Genomic DNA, 16786 nt, shown 5'->3' with positions numbered 1-16786 from the left:
TATTGCCGATATTCACTAAAACAACAGCCAAAATGGTTCGATTTTATTATTGGCGACGAGGTCGGGGATTAAAAAGCAAATTGTACTTACATAAATGTAATTTTAGGCCAAAATAATCCAAAAAAACTGAAGGATGACAGGGCAATCCACATCAACTACACAATTGATAAAATCGTAGACTGGTACGGGCACGTGACGGAACAGGCGGCTGGCGATTGGCTGACAGAAGGTAGCCAAGTGGCGCCACCTACGAAACGAAATTCACGATTTAACAAATTACGAATAAATTAACTAGTAACACGTAACATTACACGATTTGTACAAGTCTAAAGGTGAAAATAAAAAAAAAAACGATTAACAGGTTATTTTTTGCATGAATTGAGTGTCAAGAAACGTCACCGTAGCCACCAGAGAACATTCGGGTAGCCACTTCCGACTTCCGACAATCACACATGTCAAAGTTGTCAACAAAATCGTGTTAACCTTCTGATGCAACTATTCCAAATATTGAGACAAATTTGACTCACCCTAGTTCCAAAAATGAAAAAAGAAGGTCTTCACTCGAAAACGCACACGCTTTTTAACTCAAAATATATTTTTTAGAAGTGAGAGATTTCTTCAGTAGAACCGTCTCCGACAATGAAGACCTTTCAGTGGGAGTCGTCGCTATAATGACGTTAATGAAAATAATCGAGAAATACGAAGGTAAACATTAACGACAAGCGATTCAAAATTAAGTCAAAATTTCAGACATGACGGTGCAAGGTTTGCAGAAGAATCTCAAAGAAGGGATTTCTGCCATGAAAACCACGGATCATCCAGTTACGGCTATCAACTCAGGCTGTGAGCTCTTCATGCGGTTTATCACTTTGGCCAAACTTGATGATTCAGTAAAGTGTGCAAACTTAATCAACCAAATTTAATAATTTTTTTTAGAACTTTGAAGAATGTAGACAGGTTATGTTAAATAGGGGCGATATTTTTCTGAAGAAGTTGCAACAATTTAGGGACAGAATAGTAAAATTGGCCACTAAGTTTATTGCAGATGGTTCAGTAAGTTTGTGTGGTTTAAGTAACCAAAGTTGTTTGATTGTGTTTTAGAAAGTATTGACTCATTCTCGGTCTCGAGTTGTTTTGAAGACTTTAACTGAAGCGTGGAAGCAAAGTAATCATTTTGAAGTGTATGTGACGCAGTCGGCGCCTGATAATAGCGGGTATGTATTTTTTTTGTTTTTTCTTTTTTTTTGAAATTTGTTGTAGTGAAGTCATGTGTAAAAATTTGAAAGCTGAGGGGATCCCTTGCACTTTAATATTGGACTCTGCTGTGGGCTACGTTATGGAACAAGTTGATTTTGTTATGGTAGGGGCTGAAGGAGTGGTGGAAAGCGGCGGGATTATTAATAAAGTATGACGTTTTTGGTATTTTTAAAACTCACGCATTGTTATTATTTTTTTAAGGTTGGTAGTTACACTATAGCTGTGTGTGCCAAAGAAATGAAGAGACCGTTTTATGTATTGACTGAGAGTTTTAAATTTACGCGGTTATTTCCGTTAAATCAGGGCGATCTGCCTGCAGAATATAAGGTAAGTATATTACTGAGTATAAAAGTGACTTAAATGTTTTGTTTCAGTACACTCCTAGTAAAAGTAGGTTAGAAGAAAGGGAGTTGAAAGAAGTCCACCCTCTCGTGGACTACACCCCCCCGTCCTACATCACCCTTCTATTTACCGACCTCGGTATTCTAACCCCCTCTGCCGTCAGCGACGAACTCATAAACCTGTATTTATAATCAAAAAAATTAAAACATTTATTCAAAACTCAGTCAAACTTTATACATACAAGTTATAAAAGGCTTAGTAATTTCTTAAACTAGTCCATCAAACGCCTCGTTACAATCACAGTAATTAATAGCACACTCATAATTAAAAAATACTTTTATCTTTATAGATTCTTAATATTTTCTGAGCTTTATTTAATCACAGAAATAAAAAATGTCAATCAAAGGAATGACACTCTATACGCGGCACATAAAGTCTCAACAACTGTATAAATTTGTTCAAAGTTGGGTCTATTTTCAGGCTTGTACTCCCAACATCTTAACATTAGTCTGTACATTTCGTCCGGGGTGTTTTCAGGGGCGGGCATCCGATAACCCGAATCGATTTTTTCTCGGGCTTTTGAGTTACTCATGCCGCTGTAGGGGGTCCCGCCGCGGGAAAAGATCTCCCAGCAGAGAATCCCGTAGCTCCAGACGTCACACAAAGAGGTGTATTTTCCTAGAAAATAAACAAGTTATGCAACACATAAAACACGAGTCGTTGGTGCTGTCACCACAGGTGGCGCTGTTCACGAAATGTCACGCACAAGCGCGGGAAATACAAATAATTACCGAAATTTAGAGCCTCCGGTGCCGTCCATTTAATCGGAATTTGCTTCATTCCATCTGAAACAATATACTCCTCCTCTTCTCTAGACATACCAAAGTCGGAAATCTTCACCACGTTGTTGTAACCTACAAACTAGTGATTACACTTGAAGATAACCAGTAAACACTTACCAACTAGACAATTCCGCGCTGCTAAATCTCTATGTATACAGTTCTTGGATTCTAAGTAGCGCATTCCCGCTGCTGCATCCAGACACATCTTCATTAGCTGCCCGTCCGTCAACGCGGGCGACTTTTTCCTCAAAAAAGTCAGAAGTGACCCTCCTGGTACTAACTCCATGACGATCATAATTGGTTGCTTTTGCACACAAATCCCGATTAGTTTGACTATGTTGGGATGGTCGTACTGCTTCAGAATACGTCCTTCTTGCAGGAATTTTTTCTTGTGGTCTTCTGGTAGGGTTACCCGGCAAGTTTTCACGGCTACTACTTCGTTGCTGTTCTTTAGCTGAGCTCGATACACGTCGCCAAAGTTGCCCTATGATTAATTCATTCATAATAATTATTTGAATGAGTAGTGTCTCGCTTACCCGGCCGATTTTATCCAAAAGTACTACATCGTCGTTGTTGAGCTCCCACCGCTCCCTCGGGATTGGTTTATACAATATGGCACCCGAACGTCCCGTCACAGGAAGTCCGCTATTAAACTGATACAGAATGAGTTCGCGGATGCTGGGGAAAGCAGGTCCTTCGAACCGATAATGGCCCTACAACACTCTTTCTAGAAAAGCGAAAGTGCGGTCGGTACTTTCTTTTACTTCAGCTGTGGTTTGTACGATGAAATGTTTATGCCCGCCCCAACACACCGAAAGTACTGTTTGGCACTCGTCGTTTCTCGTGGTTTCCCTAACTAGAAAGTCGCCGTCTTGCGTCAGCAACCTGACGACTTCTTCGCGCGGCAGTACTCCATGGAACCACTCTTCGTCCACTAGAGACTTGTTCGTGGTCATGGAAACCTATACATTTGGGTAACGACAGGTGTTCGTACATGTAAGGGATGGTTAGTAGAAGCAGAGGGGTTAGGGCAGTACCTTATCTAAGTGCGTTAGGAAGCAAGATGAAAGTTAGTTAGCACGTCACCCAGAAACCTACAGGATCTCCCCCTTCGCTACGAGGGGCCGAATCCCTTCTCCCTTTAGTACGAGGCGGTGCGATAGGCGATGAAGGGACAGATTTTCGCCGGAACGGCTTTCGAAACATGTTAACAATCTTTTGATGCGTAAACCCTCGCTTTGTGCTTTCTGAACTGCCAACCTACAAGGGTTAAGTACTTTTACCCGGACCGTGAAAGGATGGTAGGTAGGATAGTCGTACAATCGCACGCAAATGTTTTGAGCCTATGGGCAGTAGTTATATATATATTTGGTAAGAAATATTTATGGCTCACACCAGTTCTCTCGAATTTGTCGCAGAAGATTTAGCAGGTAGTTGTTCCCATAAAATAATGCTCACTTTCGTTTGTGAGTAACGATGGTCCGGACATGAATTATTTTGCTTTCTAACATCTTTCGAGCAATTGTTTCGTATAAAAAATTTCATCACTTTTTCAAATAAAATACTCTTAAAAAAAACGATATTGTCGTTGAGTGACATGTAACTGGCATAATAATAAAAACGTGCCATTTTTGTTAACTGATATTTTTTTCATAAATGTCGCAAAATTATTAAATTTGTCTAGTCATCCCCACCAATAATGTGATGACGTCACTTCAAATTTATGCATAGTAAATGGGTTTTAAATTGTATACAGTAACATAGTCCTACACATGTAGTTTATGACTCCGTGTTGAGTTTTTATCCAAAACGTCCAGATTTTTGGAAAAAAAAAATCAAAATTATAAAACAATATTTTGCAATTTAATTTTGAATTTGCAAAATCGAATACTTTGAAATCTTGCAGATGTTTTAAAATCATGATAAACATGATACATTTTTAATTAAAATATATTTGCTTATCCCCTCTAAAAAATTTATGACGTCACCTCAAAATTTTGCAGAATAAATCCTATCTTAAATGTATAAAATATGATGAGTTTTATACTTGTAATTTATCACTACATTAATATTTTTTAGATTTGGTTATACAGGGTGTCTCAAAAAAGTTAATGACTGAGTCAATTTATTTTATTGAAGAAATCAAGAATAGCAAAACTGAATACTTTGAAATATTGTAGATGTTTTTAAGTTTTTGTAAGTATGGTAACTTTTTCGAAAATTTGATTAATCAAATATGCGCAAAATCAAAAATCGGAAAAACTGAAATTCACTAATGCAAAAAACAGAAAATCGAAAAATACAAATCGTAAAAATCGAAAATCTAAAACTGGCTAATCAAAAAATCGAAAATTCAATTAATCAAACACCTAGGTCGATCGAAAAGTGGAAATTCACAAACCTCAAAAATCGAAAAATCGAAAATTGAAAAACGGGAAAACCAAAAAATCGAAAAGTCAAAAATTTGTAATATTGAAAATTAAAAAAATCAAAAACAAAAATAAAAAAAAATCGGAAATTAATATAATCAAAATATATAAAGTAAAAAAAATTGCAAAGCCTAAAAACTGAAACGAACAGAAAAATCGAAAAAGCAAAAAATTGGAAAAACAAAAATTCGAAAAATCTAATATCGAAAAAGTGGAAAATGGAAAATCTGAATAAAGAAACTTGGAAATTCTGAAAATTGGAAAATCGAAAACCAAAAAATCGGAAAGTAACAAAATTGAAATATAACAGTTGTGAATGGAAAAACTGAAAAACCGAAAATTCTAAAATCGACAATGGACAAATTGAAAATCGCAAAATTTAATTGAAAAATTGAACATAGAAAAATCGATGAATTGAAAAATCGAAAATTCGACTCCTCAAATTTTCTAAAAATCGAAAAATCATAAAACTGAAAAATCCAAAATTCTAATCATCGAAAGTCTGAAAACTGAAAATCGAAAATTATGAAAAGCGGAAAATAGAATATCGAAAAATTTAAAAGAAAGAAAATTGAAGTCTAAAAACCGAAGAATGGAAAAATTAAAAATCAAAAATTCGAAAAATCAAAACCGAAAAATTCGAAGATTTAAAAAGAAAATCGAAAAATCAAAAATTTGAAAATTGAAACTCGAAAATTTGGAAAATCGAAAAGTAAAAAAACTGAAGTCTAAAAGCTGAAAAATGGAAAACTGAACAATCGAAAATTCGAAAATCAAATATCGAAAAATCGAAAAGCCGAAAAATCGAAAATTTGATAAATCAGATATGCGAAAAACAGAAAATCTGAAAATGCAAAACTGGAAAATCAAAAATGTAAAAATGGAAAAATCGAAAATCGAAAATTCAATGAATCTAATACGTAGGTCGATCAAAAAACTGGAAATTCACAAATCTGAAAAATCGAAAACTCGCAATATTGAAAAACCGAGAATTGAAAAATCAAAAAACCGAAAAATGGAAAAATCAAAAATCGAAAAATAGGAAAACCGAAAATTCGAAAATTCATAATATTGAAAACTCTAAAAGTCGACAATTGAAAAATCAAAAAACTGGAAAGTAAAATAATCGAAAAATCGAAAAGTAAACAAATTGCAAAGCCTAAAAACTGACGAACAGAAAAATCGAAAAATCGTAAAATCAAAAAGTGGAAAATCGAAAACTGGAAATTGAAAAATCGAAGATTGGAAAATCGAAAAATCGAAAATCGGAATATCGAGAATCGACAAATTAAAAAACCGAAAAATCGAAAAATTAAAAAATCGGAAATCGAAAAACGAAAAAAAAACGAAAATTCAAAAATCGAATAATCCGAAACTAAAATAATACAAAAGTACAAAAGTAAAAATTGCAAAGTCTCAAAACTGACGAACAGAACAATCGAAAAATAAAAAAAATCGAAAAATATCTAAACATGGAAAATCGAAAAATCGAAAATCGGAAAATGGAAAAACCGAAAAATCGAAAGTCGAAAACTCGAAAAATCGAAAATCGAAAACTCGAAAAATCGAAAATTCGATGAAACAAATACTCGAAAAAGCGGAAAGTAAAAAAATTGCAAGGCCTAAAAATTGAAAAATCAAAAAATCGAAAAAACGACGATCGAAAAAAAATCAAAAAATCGAAAAGTGGAAAATCGGAAAGTAACAAAATTGAAATCTAAAAGCTGCAAATTGCAGAACCATAAAAACTGAAACAAACAGAAAAATCGCAAATCGAAAAATCGTAAAATCAGAAAATGGAAAATCGAATAATCGAAAGTTGAAAAATCGAAGGTCGAAAAATAAAACAACCGAAAAATCGAAAAATTTTATGATTAATGGACAATCGAAAAATCGAGAATAAAAGAATTAAAAAACCGGAAAATTGAAAAATCGGAAATCGAAGAATTAAAAACGTAAAATCGAGAATTCAAAAGTCAAAAAAACCAGAAAGTAAAATATAATCGAAAAATGCAAAAAAATTGCAAAGTCTAAAAACTGACGAACAGAAAAATCAAAAAATCTAAAAATGGAAAAACGAAAAATCGAAAATTGAAAGAATGGCAAATTAAAAAATCGAAACATCGAAAAATCAAAAACACGAAAAATTAAAAAATCGAAAAACGAAAAAACTGAAAACTCGAAAAATCAAAATACCGCAAATTTGAAAAATCAGAAAATTAGAAAGTAATAAAATCGAAAAGTTGATAGAAAAATGGAAACTGAAAAATCTAATTCGATGAAACTGTTGGTCGAAAAAACGAAAAATCGAAAATCGAAGTGACCTTTTTTTGAGACAGGCTGTATAAGTAAATCTAAAAAATATTATTGCAATGATAAATCACAGGTATAGACTCATCATATCAAATTTTACGATGACGTCATGCATTTTTTGGCGAAGATAAGCAAATACATTTTGATCGTGGCTTTGAAAGTATTCTTCGACTTTCGTTCCATTTCAAAATTTACTCTTTGTATATTTCAGTGGTCACAACGAGTTCACTAACTACGCTGAAGTATGCAAAGATTAAATTTGTCACCGAAAAGATGTCGGAAGTAATAAATAATCCTATCGGTCGAAGAACGTTCAGTCCGGTGTTATACCTCGACCCAAGAGAGACCGCAGTAAAGGATAACAAATGGAACGGATAAAATAAAGCGTCAAATATGATTGATAAACTTTAAACCAAAATTAAGAAGTTTATAAACTGAACATTTTTTTTTGCTTTTTGAAATGTAGTACACTTCAAAAAATGTCCGTGACTTACTTTAATGTGAATTTTATAACTATGGTCGGCACAATTAGACCTAATATTAGTGTGATTTTGAGCATATTCTCGATGTTATTAGAGCAGGACAGGTTTTTTTTTTCTAACTAATTGACAAGATTTCAAAGTATTCAGTTTTGCAATTCTTGATTTCTTCAATAAAATAAATTGACTCAGTCATTATTTTTTTTTGAGTCACCCTGTATGTATAAACAAATCCAAAAAATATTAATGGAATGGTAAATCACAAGTATAGACTCATCATATTCTGAACATTTTAGATAGGGTATTTATAAAATTAAAACTAATTCAGAGTAAGTATTTATAAAATTAAAACTAATTCAGGGTAAGAATTTGGTCAACACGTAAATTTCGTTGTAGTTTGAGCCTACCTACAAATTCTGCCCTTGGACGATTTGGACCGCCTCCTTCGGTGACGACAGGCAAAAATGATCCGCCCATAGGCTCAAAACATTGCGTGCGATTGTACCATCACTAGCGGAAACTAAATACTCCCCCGAACCCAGTCGTACTTACTTGTTCACTAGAATTGCTAATAAAAGTCTGATTATCAATGGAGAGATCGCACCCGGATGGAACTTCCTCGCATCCGAGCTCGTTTAAGGCACTCTTAATCAATTCGGTCTGCTTCAGCATTTTCCGTTCTTGGCATTTCAACTCATTAATTTCCTTTTTCGTCGAGTCGACGTTTGTGATTAACCTAGAAAATGCAACTCCTGCATTATTATTGCGAAAGTAGTCCCGGAAAAGGCGCACCTGTTATTGACTTCGGTTTTTCCGTTGACGAACCCTTCTGGATTGGTGACCAAAGCAGTACGCTTTTCTTGATTTTCTTTAATACTGGTTTCTAATTCGGCTAGTTTGTTCCGTAACCACTCGACCGTGAGATTATCAACCGTGAGTTGGTTCGGGAGCAACTTCCCCGCACTGTCCTCCACCAGACTTTCGTCAAACGTGAATTTCACGGGTTCTGTAGGCGTCGTTCTACAAACAAACACGTTATTTTAGCCACAACTCCCACAAAACTCACTTATGTTTTTCAGTAAAATCTTTATACTCCTCGTTGGGTTTAATCGATTCTAGACTCGCCTCTATCCTTTTTTGGATTTCGCGGAACTTGTCGGCGGTGCAGTCCGAGTTGGTACTCACTTCTTGCAAAATCTGCTTCCTGGAGGGACGATTGTAAATGGTACTCCACTCAGTCGGTTTTACTCACCATGCGAGGATGAAAGCTTCCTGCAGCGACTGTTGGTGCTCCAGAAGTCCGGGGAGCAGCACGGTTCGGAAGTCCTTCTCGAACTCCACCGCTTCACACAGAAGAAGTACGTACTCGTTGTGCGTGAGGTGCAGCTTCCGGCAGGCCTTCTGGTACTTGTCGCGCACTTCGTCCAACTTTCGGCCGCCTCTTCCGGCTGGAAAACAAGCTGCTTTGAAGGAAAGAGCGAAACACCTATTGGCAAAGCCGAGGTGAAACTAATTTTAATTTCGTTCATTTTGACTATTATTAGCTTTGGCTGGCGTTAGGTACGAGTGAAGGTTAAGTGGCCGCTACTTTCTTCTATCACCAGGTCATGTAAACAGGATGCCTAATTGGAGCAGAGAAATGTCGCTCGAAGTTATATAATACTTACACTTGACATAGTGCTCTTCGAATCGGGACCTCATGAGTTTGTACAATTCGAGGTACTTCTGGTATTCGGATTTTTTGCGGTTGACTTCGTCAGACAACTAGAACAAAACAATTAGGCGGATTAGCACCAGGTCGGAAATTTGACGGAGCAATTGAGAAAATAAACAGGTTGTGCGTGGGTGATGAATTAACAGAAGATGTGGTGTGCTAGACGATAAAACTTTGGCAGATGGAAATTGGGTTTAAATTTAGAACCGGATTGAGAACTTACGATTTTTTCCAGCGTGGCTTGCGATTCGGTTTTATGAAACATAATCAGTTCGGTGTGCACGAGAAAAACTGGTGTTTCGGTGTGCCAAACATAAGATTAAAAAATAAAACAAGAAACGAAAATAGTTTAAGTTTAGACAATACTTCTATCAGCCCGATTTTTTACGAACATGTTTTTAAACAACACAATAAATTGTTTTGTTTATTCATTAGGTATACTAAATTTATCGGTTTAAGGCCCAATTACATGTTGATTTCGAGGCAACACACATAAAATCGACTTAAAATAAAATGGTCTAAAATTATTTAAACAGAACTGAAACATCCTGTAAATACTTAATCAGGTTGATGATAACTTAAAACACATGTTAAATTTTAGAACAACTAGTTTAGTCATTAAAGAGATTGTAAAGTTTTATTTCACAGTTTCAATTTTTTTTTTCAAAAAAGCAAGGTGCCTTAAGGTGATATTAATGTATGATATAATAACATTCATTCTAATACAATTCTCTGAAGTTCTTTTAAATTTGTCCTAGAACAAAACACCAGCACTCCACAAGATTTTTCACATTATTTAAAAAAAAACACCCCTAAGATTCTTTTAAATTTGTTGTGAAACAAACACTAAAGATGTCCCAGATTCTCCAATACGTACTAAGACAAAAAATCAGTAGTCCACAACATTTTTTCAGATTCCTTCAAAAACAAAGTATTAGACTCCCCCGATTGTTTTTTCAAATTCTTTCAAAACAGCAGATGCTTCCAAGATTCGTTTTGAAACGAAACACCAGCACTCCACAAGATTCTTTCACATTTTTTCAAAAACAAATCACTTCCAAGTTTTTTTCCAATTCGCTCAGAAAAAAAAATACACCAGGAGCCTTCGAGATTGTCCGAAATTCCTTCAAATCCGATCTAAGAAAAACACCAGCAGTCCCAGATTCGTTCAAATTCATTCGAAAACAAAACACCAGATTCCTCCGATATATTTTTTATTTTTTCAAAATGCCAGGTACCACCAACAGTTTTGTTAAATTGTTTCAAAATAAAACACCAAAAACCCCAATATTCTATCAATATTTTGAAAATCAAAACAAGTTTTTTAACTTCTTTGAAAAACCAAAAAGAAGGGCCCCCAACATTATTTCAATTTTTTTCAAAAACCAACTATTACATTATACAATTTTTTGGGAGCCCATGGATTTTTTTTGTAAATTGTTTAAAACAATTTTGGGGGACTTTGGTGTTCTATTTTTGGAAAATTCTGATCTAATTTTGAGTTAATTTTTGGGCCAGTTTTTTTTTTTGAAAAATTTAAAACAATGATGAGGTTCTAGGTATTCCTTTAGTGTCTTTTCTTAATATAATTCAATTAAATTTCTTAGAGAATACGTCATTTGCTAAAATCAGTCTCCACCCGCCCGCCCTTTATTTTCTTAGAAAATATTCATTATGCAATTACGCTCCACCCCTCAGTCTAATTACGAATGAAACACTCATCACAATTCAGATCGGGGCGGGTGGGTGGGGCTTAATCTTTGGTTTTTTGTTACTCAAAAGGTAGTTTTCTTTAGAGAACACAATTACTTAAGAACATGTTCAACATAGCACGATGAATAAAATAAATCATCAGAATTGAAATAGGGCGGGTGGGCGGGGCTCATATTTTGCTTTTTTTTATCATACGTTACCTTCTTTTCACAACAAGAAAAGTAAAACATGTTCAAAATGGTACATTTTTGTAGGCAAATAGGTATTTTATAAATACGCTCCGCCCCTCGGTCTAACAACGAATGGAAAATTCATCACAATTGAGATAGGGGCGGGTGGGTGGGGCTTAATCATTGGGTTATTTTCTTTTAATACATAGTTTTCTTTCAACAACACGAGACTTAACAGATAATTCTAACCTCAAATTCACCATTTGATATTTTAAGTAATTGTTGAAAGGAGAGTATGTACATTACGAAAAGAAACTCAAAACATAAGCCCCATACACCCACCCACCCTATCTTAGCTGTAATTAATTTTTTTATTCGTTATGTGGGTTGGGGGCGGAACTTAATTAAAACCTTATACGATAGTTAAACATGTTTTCAGTTTCTTGTTGGGAAAAGAAGACTTCGTATATTAAGAAAAATTGGACAAAATATAAGCCCCGCCCACCCGCCCCTTCTCAATTGTGATGAATTTTCCATTCGTTGTTAGACCGAGGGGCGAAGCTTAATTGCAAAATCCTCATTTATCCACAAGAAATTACCATCTGAAATATGTTTTAAAAGGATAAAATTTGTAGAGGAATATGGATTAGGCAATTAAACTCCGCCCCACAGTCTAATGACGAATGAAATACTCATCACAATTCAGACCGCTGCGGGTGGGTGGGGCTTAATCTTTGGCTTTTTTGACTCAAAACGTTGTTTTCTTTAAAGAATATATTACTTAAGAACATGTTTCACATAGCATTTTCTTATAAAAAAATAAACATTTTGCAGTTAAGGTTCATCATAATTGAGATAGGGTGGGAGGGCGGGGTTTATATTTTGTTTGTTTTATCATACGTTGCCTTCTTTTCAGAACAAGAAACTTAAAACATGTTCAAAATGGTAAATTTTTGTAGGGAAATATGTATTTTATTAATACGTTCCGCCTCTCGGTCTAATAACGAATGGAAAATTCATCACATGTGACGTAGGGGCGGGTGGGTGGGGCTTATTTTCTCTTAATATACAGTTTTCTTTCAACAAGACGAGACTTAACAGATAATTCTAACCTCAAATTCACTATTTGATATTTTAAGTTACTGTTGAAAGGAGAGTACGTACATTACGGAAAGAAACTCAAAGCATAAGCCCCATCCACCCACCCACCCTATCTTAGTTGTAATTAATTTTTTTATTCGTTGTGTGGGTTGGGGGCGGAACTTAATTAAAACCTTATACGATAGTTAAACATGTTTTCAGTTTCTTGTTGGGAAAAGAAGACTTCGTATATTAAGAAAAATTGGACAAAATATAAGCCCCGCCCACCCACCCCTTCTCAATTGTGATGAATTTTCCATTCGTTGTTAGACCGAGGGGCGAAGCTTAATTGCAAAATCCTGATTTCTCCACAAGAAAGTACCATCTGAAATATGTTTTAAAAGGATAAAATTTGTGGAGGAATATGGATTAGGCAATTAAACTCCGCCCCACAGTCTAATGACGAATGAAATACTCATCACAATTCAGACCGGGGCGAGTGGGTGGGACTTAATCTTTGGCTTTTTGTTACTCAAAACGTAGTTTTCTTTAAAGAATATATTACTTAAGAACATGTTTCACATAGCATTTTCTTATAAAAAAATAAACATTTTGCAGTTAAGGTTCATCATAATTGAGATAGGGTGGGAGGGTGGGGTTTATATTTTGTTCGTTTTATCATATGTTGTCTTCTTTTCAGAACAAGAAACTTAAAACATGTTCAAAATGGTAAATTTTTGTAGGGAAATATGTATTTTATTAATACGCTCCGCCCCTCGGTCTAATAACGAATGGAAAATTCATCACATGTGACGTAGGGGCGGGTGGGTGGGGCTTATTTTCTCTTAATATACAGTTTTCTTTCAACAAGACGAGACTTAACAGATAATTCTAACCTCAAATTCATCAATTAATATTTTAAGTTATTGTTTTCCAGACACCTGGTATAAAACCCTTTGAAAAACCAAAAACGAGAAGCTATTTTTAAATTCTTTCAAAATACCAGGTGCGTTCAAAGTTTTTAAGAATTATTTGAAAATAAGAAACACCAGGAACCTAAGATTCTTTCAATTTACGAATACCAGGGGCCCCAGGTTTCTTAATCTCTTTGAAAAACCGAAAACGATGAGATCCAACATTTTTTTAAATTCTTTCAAAAACGAAGTACTAAAAGCCTTCACGAAAAAATAACAGGATACCCAACATTATTTCACATTCTTTCAAAAACAAATCACTTCCAAGTTTTTTTCCAATTCGCTCAGAAAAAAATACACCAGGAGCCTTCGAGATTGTCCGAAATTCCTTTAAATCCGATCTAAAAAAAAACACCAGCAGTCCCAGATTCGTTCAAATTCTTTCGAAAACAAAACACCAGATTCCTCCGATATATTTTTTATTTTTTCAAAATGCCAGGTACCACCAACAGTTTTGTTAAATTGTTTCAAAATAAAACACCAAAAACCCCAATATTCTATCAATATTTTGAAAAAGAAAACACCAGAGGCTCCAAGTTTTTTAACTTCTTTGAAAAACCAAAAAGAGGGCCTCCAACATTATTTCAAATTTTTTCAAAAACCAACTATTATATTATACAATTTTTTGGGAGCCCATGGATTTTTTTTTTGTAAATTGTTTAAAACAATTTTGGGGGACTTTGGTGTTCTATTTTTGGAAAATTCTGATCTAATTTTGAGTTAATTTTTGGGACAGTTTTTTTTTTGAAAAATTTAAAACAATGTTGAGGTTCTAGGTATTCCTTCAGTGTCTTTTCTTATAACAATTTAATTAAATTTCTTAGAGAATACGTCATTTGCTAAAATCAGTCTTATCAGGTACTAGCTCCACCCGCCCGCCCTTTATTTTCTTAGAAAATATTCATTATGCAATAACACTCCACCCCTCAGTCTAATTACGAACGAAACACTCGTCACAATTCAGATCGGGGCGGGCGGGTGGGGCTTAATCTTTGGCTTTTTGTTACTCAAAACGTAGTTTTCTTTAGAGAACACAATTACTTAAGAACATGTTTAACATAGCACGATGAATAAAATAAATCATCAGAATTGAAATAGGACGGGTGGGCGGGGCTTATATTTTGTATTTTTTAAATCATACGTTACCTTCTTTTCACAACAAGAAACGTAAAACATGTTCAAAATGGTACATTGTTGTAGGGAAATATGTATTTTATAAATACGCTCCGCCCGCGGTCTAACAACGAATGGAAAATTCATCATAATTGAGATAGGGGCGGGTGGGTGGGGCTTAATTATTGGCTTATTTTCTTTTAATACATAATTTTCTTTCAACAACACGAGACTTAACAGATAATTCTAACCTCAAATTCACCATTTGATATTTTAAGTAATTGTTGAAAGGAGAGTATGCACATTACGAAAAGAAACTCAAAGCATAAGCCCCATCCACCCACCCACCCTATCTTAGTTGTAATTAATTTTTTTATTCGTTATGTGGGTTGGGGGCGGAACTTAATTAAAACCTTATACGATAGTTAACATGTTTTCAGTTTCTTGTTGGGAAAAGAAGACTTCGTATATTAAGAAAAATTGGACAAAATATAAGCCCCGCCCACCCACCCCTTCTCAATTGTGATGAATTTTCCATTCGTTGTTAGACCGAGGGGCGAAGCTTAATTGCAAAATCCTCATTTCTCCACAAGAAATTACCATCTGAAATATGTTTTAAAAGGATAAAATTTGTGGAGGAATATGGATCAGGCAATTAAACTCCGCCCCAAAGTCTAACGACGAATGAAATACTCATCACAATTCAGACCGGGGCGGGTGGGTGGGGCTTAATCTTTGGCTTGTTTGACTCAAAACGTAGTTTTCTTTAAAGAATATATTACTTAAGAACATGTTTCACATAGCATTTTCTTATAAAAAAATAAACATTTTGCAGTTAAGGTTCATCATAATTGAGATAGGGTGGGAGGGCGGGGTTTATATTTTGTTTGTTTTATCATACGTTGCCTTCTTTTCAGAACAAGAAACTTGAAACATGTTCAAAATGGTAAATTTTTGTAGGGCAATATGTATTTTATTAATACGTTCCGCCCCTCGGTCTAATAACGAATGGAAAATTCATCACATGTGACGTAGGGGCGGGTGGGTGGGGCTTATTTTCTGTTAATATACAGTTTTCTTTCAACAAGACGAGACTTAACAAAACCCTTTGAAAAACCAAAAACGAGAAGCTATTTTTAAATTCTTTCAAAATACCAGGTGCGTTCAAGGTTTTTAAGAATTATTTGAAAATAAGAAACACCAGGAACCTAAGATTCTTTCAATTTACAAATACCAGGGGCCCCAGGTTTCTTAATCTCTTTGAAAAACCAAAAACGATGAGATCCAACATTTTTTTTTAATTCTTTGAAAAACCAAGCACTACAAGCCTTCACGAAAAAACACCAGGATACCCAATATTATTTCACATTCTTTCAAAAATAATCCAACAAGAGCCCCAATATTTTGCATTTTTCATCAAGTTTCTGGATGAGATAAACAAAAATTTTCAAAGGATTTACAGTGTTTGCGATAACCTTGGAATGTTATTATTTTTGAGCTATAATATTTTTTTTAGAGTTTTTAAACGTCCAAGGTAAAAAATAAAATTTAAGTAGTTTACACTCGAAAGTAAAAATAGAATTTTCGATGACATTATGTTTAGCCTACAGTACCCTTTATAAAAATGATATTGACGTTGAAAGTCAGAAACTAGTCAACATAAAAATCTGAGAAAAAAAACAATTTCATAAATATTCCACAAACTTGTAGTACTATGTAGTATTATGTAAGTACTTTGCTAATTGTACAATTTTGGATTTTTTCCTAAAGAACACACAAACAAGTGTGTCTACACATGTCAAATGAAATTTAGTAGACAAGATTTTGAAGTGACGTCATCAATTTTTAGAGGTTATGAATAAAAAATCACTTATCGTCGTGGAAGCAGATAAGAATCTACATCGTCCTGTAAATGAAGCTGATGTTCCTCATTACCCCAATTACCTCCGGAAATGTACCACTTATACAGCAGGAGCGTCAAGTCCTGCATTCTTGCCATCCTTCCTTGCAGAATTACAATTTCCAAGTGCGGTGCTGTGTGAGTGTGTTACGGTACAGTTATAGAATGTAATGGCAAGTAGTAAAGCAGTTAAGCTCACACGTGTTTGTAGATATGATAATGTAGGTAGGTATGCGCTGTACACATTGAAAACAAGACAAGTTGCGGCGGAATCGCTGAAGCATGGCAAGAAGTGTCGTATGTAGTACAAAGTACAGCTGAGCTGAACAGGGACAACACAACGGGCAATCACCTTCATTGAAAACTGGACATCGGAGTGTCTTCGGAGAGTCAATGAACCTCAGTAATACACTTAGCCATGCAGAGGCACCATCCGCTCGATGGTACATCGGTACTTACT

At 34.8% G+C, this 16786-nt stretch overlaps 3 protein-coding genes across 5 annotated transcripts in view; 1 reads left to right on the top strand and 2 right to left on the bottom strand.

The window, feature by feature from the left end:
- Positions 1 to 192, bottom strand: part of Drn (doctor no) — an 80159-nt gene extending 79967 nt beyond the window's left edge. Inside the window, exon 1 of one of the 2 annotated variants that reach the window (XM_064050503.1) lies at positions 91 to 192. The gene's annotated coding sequence lies outside the window, so the exon portion shown is untranslated. The remainder of the gene's footprint in view (positions 1 to 90) is intronic. The other variant, XM_064050505.1, reaches the window with a different exon arrangement.
- Positions 193 to 442: 250 nt separating this feature from the next.
- Positions 443 to 1822, top strand: LOC135125143 (translation initiation factor eIF2B subunit alpha). Its single transcript, XM_064050502.1, has 8 exons — positions 443 to 553; positions 604 to 705; positions 751 to 890; positions 937 to 1053; positions 1102 to 1214; positions 1261 to 1405; positions 1459 to 1584; positions 1632 to 1822. Exons 1-8 carry the CDS (start codon positions 541 to 543, stop codon positions 1788 to 1790), a joined length of 915 nt encoding a protein of 304 aa, XP_063906572.1. The 5' UTR covers positions 443 to 540; the 3' UTR covers positions 1791 to 1822.
- The window catches only part of LOC135125140 (tyrosine-protein kinase Fer), a 38235-nt gene continuing 23232 nt past the window's right edge, over positions 1784 to 16786 (bottom strand). The window contains exons 2-12 of one of the 2 annotated variants that reach the window (XM_064050497.1): positions 9330 to 9426; positions 8915 to 9110; positions 8729 to 8866; positions 8455 to 8682; positions 8215 to 8398; positions 3540 to 3701; positions 3206 to 3403; positions 2978 to 3154; positions 2559 to 2925; positions 2391 to 2513; positions 1784 to 2277 (exon numbers count right to left, since the gene is read on the bottom strand). In XM_064050497.1, the coding sequence (XP_063906567.1) occupies positions 2000 to 2277; positions 2391 to 2513; positions 2559 to 2925; positions 2978 to 3154; positions 3206 to 3403; positions 3540 to 3701; positions 8215 to 8398; positions 8455 to 8682; positions 8729 to 8866; positions 8915 to 9110; positions 9330 to 9426 (2148 nt within the window). In that variant the 3' untranslated portion in view covers positions 1784 to 1999. The remainder of the gene's footprint in view (positions 2278 to 2390; positions 2514 to 2558; positions 2926 to 2977; positions 3155 to 3205; positions 3404 to 3539; positions 3702 to 8214; positions 8399 to 8454; positions 8683 to 8728; positions 8867 to 8914; positions 9111 to 9329; positions 9427 to 16786) is intronic. The other variant, XM_064050498.1, reaches the window with a different exon arrangement.

Source organism: Zophobas morio, unplaced genomic scaffold (assembly GCF_036711695.1).
Source record: "Zophobas morio isolate AGI-343-1 ecotype UQ-CSIRO unplaced genomic scaffold, CSIRO_AGI_Zmor_V1 ptg000008l, whole genome shotgun sequence".
Classification (NCBI taxonomy): Eukaryota; Metazoa; Arthropoda; class Insecta; order Coleoptera; family Tenebrionidae; genus Zophobas; species Zophobas morio.
This window is presented reverse-complemented; position numbering and strand designations above follow the sequence as displayed.